Raw genomic sequence first — 6,698 nt, forward strand, 5'->3', positions numbered from 1 at the left:
GAGTTTTTAGATAGGACACGAAAAGCGTGCTCCATTAGAGGAAAAAAAATTGATCAAACTAGATGTCTTCAAAGGTAAGAGAGCTTCTGCTCTTCAAAAAATGCCATCAGAGAGTGAAAAGACAAGCCACGGACGGGAAAAAAATCTGCAAATTTGACAAAGCACTCATGTTCAGAACAAACAATGGGGCAACACTCTGGACACTCCACCAGCCAGCAAAGACGGACAAACGGCAGCACGTTCCACCGGCCAGCGAAGACGGACAAACGGCAGCACGTTCCACCGGCCAGTGGAGACGGACAGACAGCAGCAGCGTTAGAGAAATGGCAACTGAAGCCCACACCCTGTGGAATGGCCAAAATGGTCAAGGAAACAAAAATCGGAAACAAGTGCTGCCCAGGACACAGCACAGAGCAGCCCCGTCCGGTGCGGGCGGGGGGCAAAATGGTGCCGCCGCTCTGACCAGTTTGGCCCTTCTTATAAACCTCGACAGGCAGTCTGCCACAGGGATCTCACCCCAGTGAAACGAAACCCTATGTTCACACAATACCTCCCCACAACTCAAGCAGGGAATCATCTGTTTACTGAGGAGTGAGAAACAGTCTATCCACACAGCGAACATTACTCAGCAGTAAGGAGAAATGATCCCTCACACTTGCAACAACACGGAGGAACCTCACACGCATCACACTGAGTACAAACGGTATGGACTGGGGCTCCATTCACCTGGTGTTCTGGAAAGGCAGGGGTGGGTTGGTCACTGAGGAGCTGTCTGCCAAATCCAGTCCACGTGGCCTCGTATGGCCTGCGAGCTGAGAATGGTTTGCACATTTTTAAATGGTTGGAAAAAACCCCGATTTCATGACATGAAAATTACACGTAAGTCCAAGTCCAGTGCTGAGAAGTAAATTTTTATTGGCACACAGCAATGCTCACCCTGAGTCGTCCACGGCTACTTTCAGACTGTGATGCACAGCCTAGCAGCTGCCACAGACAGCCGCCAAGGCTGAGTCAGTCACTACTAGTCCTTTCCAGAGAAGGTGTGCAGAGCCCTGCGGAAGGGGCCTGCTGGGGAGGGTTTCATTACATGAGGGAGTGCTGGGGCAGGTGGGGTGGTGATGAACTGCCGTTTTGATAGTGCTAGTGTAAAAAATTCAACTAAGATGAGGAACAGAGTCAATATACAAAATGTTTTTAAGAAGCATATGCTTATGATAAACTTATGCACAGTTAATACTTTTCATATTTGATTTGGTAACTCTGACTTGGAATTTTTCTCAAGCATTTTAAGAACGCTTGTTTTTAAATCTTACAAAGTTACGGGTAGCAAGCACTACCACAATACCGGCCTCCCCAACTAGTCCCATCGACATTTTACTGTCAAAATATAGACAGAGTTTTTAACACCAAAGGAAAACTGTATTCTTTTACAGTTAAAAAAAAAAAAAAAACAATTGGACAGAGTAAGAAACATTTCCTTGAAATACAAAACCTCAAATGTGACATCCTGGCCACAAAGTACATTCAGCTAAAACCGGAACTAGCTGGACCTAGCTTCAAAATATACACAAATGAATTTCTACAACTCCTATCTAGAGACTCTTGAAAATGGAAAGTAAGACGCTGAGCACAGCTCTCCGCCTCTGCAGCTCAGAGCTGACGCAGAGCAACGGGCGGCGGCTCGCTGCACGGGCAGCGCCTTCTCGGGTCGCACGGCAGCGTGGGCCTGACAGGGCTCCTGGGGGTGGGGCTGCGCGCGAGGCTGTGCCTTAGCGGGGAGGTCCCGCCTCCAGGAAGGCTCTGAGGAGACCCAAGTCCCGCAGTCGTGCTGGCTTTGAAGCAAGGCTGCTGGTCCACAGGGCTCGCCAGGTGGGCGGTAGAAGCGCTTCTTGGTTGTTAGGATTCAGCTTCGTCATCGTCACACTCGTCACTGTTGTCATCCTCTCTCTCCTTGACCTCCCCCTTCTCCTCCTTAAGCATTTTCAGGTATTTACTGGCTAAAATCTTCTTTGGTAATATATCTTAAAAACAGAAAGCGTAGTTAGCAATGGGTTAGGACAACCCTGGGGTACACTGATACAAATTTCAAAACGAACTCATTCCTGCCTTGACCTCTAGAACCGGTTCTAAAGACGACAGAATTCAGGTTACACTTCTGGGCGAAGTCCCAGAGAATCTAGCGTGACCTCCTGATCCGCTGACAGCAACCAGTGCTTCTGCGCTGGAAGGATCGGGAGGGGTCCTGCCCAGCCTGAGACCTTACACTGTCCTTAGCCACGGCCCTGTTCCACAAAGCCCACGGTGCTGCTGGTTCCGGGGCCAAGGCGATCAGCTCGGAGATTCCCTTCAACAGCAGAGCAGACCTGAGGGGCACCCACCCGTCAGCCAAACGCTCTAGTGCAGTTTGTTGGCTTCACTACTGTTTTACGGGACCCACATTACAAAACACATTCAAAGAAAGGAAGTCAAAAGTGTCTGTGCGTGCCAGGTCATGGTCCACTTTGGCACCTGGGGAAAGCAGAGCGGAAAGCACGCAGTAAGTTACTAAGCCTGTTTTACTCAGCTTTCAAAGTACCTGCAAGAAACTGAAAAGTTTCTGACTCCTCTACAGTGTCCGACAGGTCGCTGTAGGTCAGCGCTCTCTTTTCTTTCCCGCTGCCATGTTTGTAGGAGTAGGTGGCTAGATACTGAACAAAGAGCTCCTAAAACAAAACGTGGAAAGGCCAATCAAAGCCAGGCTCCAAAATCCGATCAGAGAGCTAGGTATGTTCAGTTACATCACATTTAGGTGACTGCATGTGATCCCGTTTCCCTGGCAGTGAAGGCAGTTGGAAAGGCAGCTGGGCCCGGGTGTTCAGTGGTTCAGCCTGAGACGGTTTCTACATTGAATCCCAGGAAATCACCGGGGGACAGGAACACGAGCTCTTGGAGAGAGCAAGGCCTGATCAAAGTTGGTGGGAAAGCAGGCATTTCCCAGAGACTGATTGTAGATTTCTAACTTCAGAAATGAGAAGAAACCATGACTCATCCATGTGGAAGGACCTCTGAAAAACGAGCCGATTCCGTTAGGCTCGGGCACATTTCTCCTGTCGGAGTGCACTCTTTCCAGGGTGGCTCACCTCAGACCAAACCACACCAAGGTCTTCCCGACCTGCACACATGCCCTCTGCGGGCCACCGACATGGACTCCTCCGCCTGGCCCGGCCTCTCGAGTTGGTGTGATCCAGCCAGCTCGGTTAGTGAGAGCTTAATCAGGGTCTTGGTGCCTAGTTCTCTAATACTCACTGAACGAAACTGCACACAGCAAAACAACTGGCCGACATCCTCGCTGAATGCTCAAATTTTTCCTGTGCCCGAAGAAGGCACAGCTCAAGCATACAGCGGGCAAGAACCGTGCGGTCCCCAACAAGTCGCAGGGACGTGGGGAACTGTGCCAGCTTGCATCTGGCCTACGACTAAAGGCCAAAAAAAAAGTCATCCACTTTACACCTACGAAGGGACCAGCGCAAGCTGTAACTCGGTTCCCTTTTTACTTGAACCAAGGAGAGGGGCGGTGAGATTGGGCGCGGGAAGCGGGAGGAAGCACAGCTCTGGCGCTATCCGATTCCTCTGGATTCCATGAATGAAGAGGTTAAATGATACACACTTCATTTGCTTTCCCCAACCACCACTCGGATGCGCAGCTACGCTATCTGCGGAAGGCCCACCCGTCTGCGCCCTGTTATGGGGAAGACGACGACAGCGCTCCTGGGGCCTCAGAACCACGAAAGACAACCGAAAAAAGAGCGAGGGTTGCACCACCCGGCTAGAGAAGCGTGGGTAGAGGAAACGCAGACCCCAGAGAACTAGGGCGGGAGCGACGCAGCACGCGAGAGGCGGGACTTCGCGCGGTGGGCAGAGCAGCAGAGACGCACGACGCAAGAGGGGACGCCAAGCACTGCGAGTGCGCGCGAGAGCAACGCAGTACGCAGGGAGTGAGGCGATGCGCGATGGGCGGGGCGGCAAAGAAGCTGGGTGCGAGCAGCCAAGAGGTGCGCAGAGGACGGGCGCGCGAGGGAGGGTGGGAGTGACGCCAGACGCGAAGGGCGGAGCGATGAGCAGGTGGGCGGAGGTAGAAGGGAGCGAGCGCGGCGGGAAGTGAGGGGCGCTGCGCGGGGGCGGGAAAGCACTCAAGGGAGGATGTGACGGCGGTGGGCGGGGCGCAACGAGGGAGAGCGCGCGTCGGCCGTGGTGGCGCGCGCGCGCACGCGCGAGCCTGCGCAGGGGAACGGCGGCGCGCAGGCCGTAGAGGACTGGACAGTGTGGCGACGGCCCAGCTGGGCGGGGCCCGACGGTTGAGGGCGGCGGCACCCCAGGCCCTCATTTACTCCTCCCCGCACGCTGCCTGCCTCACCGTGGCTTTGGCCGTGAGCACCAGCGCCTCCTGGTTAATGCTGGATACCTCGGGGGAACTCTTCATGATGACCCGGATGCGGGACAGGGGCAGCGACACCAGTCGCTGCTCCCCGCCCTTCTCTTTGCCGCCGACCACGTCCGCCATCTCGCCACCCCCTGCCCCGCGGGCGGCAGCCGCGGCGGGCCCAATCGCGAGCACACCACCGCCGACTCCCGCCGCGAGGCAGCCAGCAAACAAAGTTGGTGCCTGGGAGGCGGAATCCCGCTGCCCCGTGGGAGTTGTAGTGTTCGGAGGCGCGGCCGAGAGGTGGGGCGGCCCTTCAGGCGGGGACTACGAGCCCCGTGATGTCGTGCACACTCGGCGCTTTTGCGCCTGCGCTAGAATTTATTGTGTCAGTAGTGCGCGTCGACGCCGTTACGTCAGCCCGGGACTTTCCAGGAGGTCATGTCACTTACTGGGTCCGCGCTCCCTCACCTTAGGCAGTAAATAGCCGGAAGGGCGTGTCACCTCCTTGCGATCGCTCTTAGTCCGCTGAACCCTGCGCTGAGCGTTGAGAATACTGGGACCAGTCCTGTGCCTGTCCCCGAGGAGTGTGCAGTCAGCCCAACGGGAATACAATCCCTAACCTAAAGTGGGGTTCAGTGTCAGGTGCAGGGGCAAAATCCAGGAAATTGGAGGGCAGGTCGGGGTGCTGCACACAGGACGTGGCAGCGGAACCTGATTTTGAACTTGAGGTAAGAGTTCCAATAGGTGGCTGATCTCTGCCAAGACGGAATTCAACATTGAACCAAGAGTAGCGGTTTCTTGAAGCTTACATTGTAGAGTGGAAAAGAGAAGTTTTTTTAAAAAAGGCAAATGTACAGTATATTGCCTGGTAGTTACAACTAGTGTGAAGGAAGATAAAGCCTTGTGAGAACATGCAGAGTGATGGGGCAGTGCTTTTTTAACTGGGTGGTAGGGTAGGAGACGGGGCAGTGAAGAAAGCGAGCAAGCCCTATTGCTGTCTGATGAAGCTCTTCCTGGGAGAGAGAACAACGAGTGGAAAGACCCAGAGGTGGAGCCCGCTTATCTAAGGAAGCTCAGACAGCCCCTGTGTGGAGCCATGGTGTGTCAGAGGTCTGAGAAGTAGCCAGGGACTAGATCTTGTTGCATTTTATTCTTAAGAAAAATTCCAGAGTCGTTAAAGGGTTTAATCAGAGGAATTATGGGATCTGTCTTGACTTTTGAAGGATCCCTCTGACTGGGGAAGAGGGGGGTGGGTGGAAGCAGAGACCAGATAGAAAGCCATCGCAGTCATCCAGGCTGTCAATGATTAAGATACCAGTGTGGCAAAAGTGAAATAAGCTAGGAGAAGAACGATTCGAGGTCGCCCCTGGCGACTGGCAGATCGGGTAAACTGGAATTCTTTCCAGATGAGTTGGGAGGCCCTTGGGACGGTATGAGCAAAGGATAAATGGCCTAGCTAATTTTACAAGCTTTGCTATTTCTGTGCGTGGAATAGACTGTAAGGAGGCAAGAACGGAAGCTGGGAGAGAGAACAATTAGGAGGTGGTTACAGGGGCCAGGAGAGATGATGCCGTTGAGACTAGGGCAGTAGGGTGGGGGTTGAGAGGGTGGGAAGTGGTAGGATTTGGGGTCTGATTTGAAAAATAGAGCCAGTAGGATTTGCTGATGCTGTGGACTACAAGAGAAAGAGCAGTGGTGCCGTTGGCTGAGAAGGAGAATGCTGTGGGGGAGCATGTCTGGCAGGTCTTGGGATTTGGAAGAGTATCAAGCACCAAATGCGGTGCCAAGCAAAGAGTTCCATCTTCATCCTTGAGTTCAGGCTAGAGAAGTGGGATCAGGAGCTCTTATCATCTCTCGTTAGGTGCTGCCGAGTGGGTGTTCTACTCACAGCAACCCCTTGTGGGAGACTAGAGCCGCCCCAGTGGGTTTCCCAGGCTGAAGACTTTGTAGGAGCAGATCTCCAGGTCTTTGTCCCACAGGGCCACTGTGGGTTTGAATTACCAACCTTTGTGTTTAGCAGCTGAGTTCTGTAACTACCAAGTGATAGTTACAGCCATGAGACTGTATACAGGTGGGCAAGTGTGGTCAGAGTAGGGAGAGATCTGAGGACTTGGGAACTGCAGCACCTGGAGATTGGGATGAGAAGGAGAGTCCAGCACAGAAGGCTCGGAAGAAGTGGACCCTGAATACCAGGAAAAACGAGATTGTGTTGTCCGTAAAACCAGGAGAAGAAAGTGGTCTGAAAGGAGAAACTGGAGAGCTGGATCAGGTGCTGCTGAGAGGTCAGGGACGCAGA

General features: G+C 53.5%; 1 protein-coding gene across 1 annotated transcript; it reads right to left on the bottom strand.

Moving 5' to 3' along the window:
• Positions 1-1,896: 1,896 nt before the first annotated feature.
• On the bottom strand, positions 1,897-4,540 carry CHRAC1 (chromatin accessibility complex subunit 1). Its single transcript, XM_007940532.1, has 3 exons — positions 4,394-4,540; positions 2,576-2,702; positions 1,897-2,021 (listed from the first exon to the last, which is right to left on the bottom strand). The coding sequence occupies exons 1-3, from the start codon at positions 4,538-4,540 to the stop codon at positions 1,897-1,899; spliced, it is 399 nt and encodes a 132-aa protein (XP_007938723.1).
• Between the last annotated feature and the right edge of the window lie 2,158 nt (positions 4,541-6,698).

Source organism: Orycteropus afer, unplaced genomic scaffold (assembly GCF_000298275.1).
Source record: "Orycteropus afer afer isolate SDZICR_OR568_19922 unplaced genomic scaffold, OryAfe1.0 scaffold00069, whole genome shotgun sequence".
In the NCBI taxonomy this organism is placed as follows: Eukaryota; Metazoa; Chordata; class Mammalia; order Tubulidentata; family Orycteropodidae; genus Orycteropus; species Orycteropus afer.

Bases quoted from the DNA above. Each gene is read 5' to 3' on its own strand.
- CHRAC1 (XM_007940532.1), bottom strand. From the start codon at position 4,540: ATGGCGGACGTGGTCGGCGGCAAAGAGAAGGGCGGGGAGCAGCGACTG. The intron at 2,703-4,393 runs GTGAGGCAGGCA...GTTTTGTTTTAG, and splicing joins TGCTCACGGCCAAAGCCACG to GAGCTCTTTGTTCAGTATCT. The intron at 2,022-2,575 runs GTACTTTGAAAG...TCTGTTTTTAAG, and splicing joins AACTTTTCAGTTTCTTGCAG to ATATATTACCAAAGAAGATT.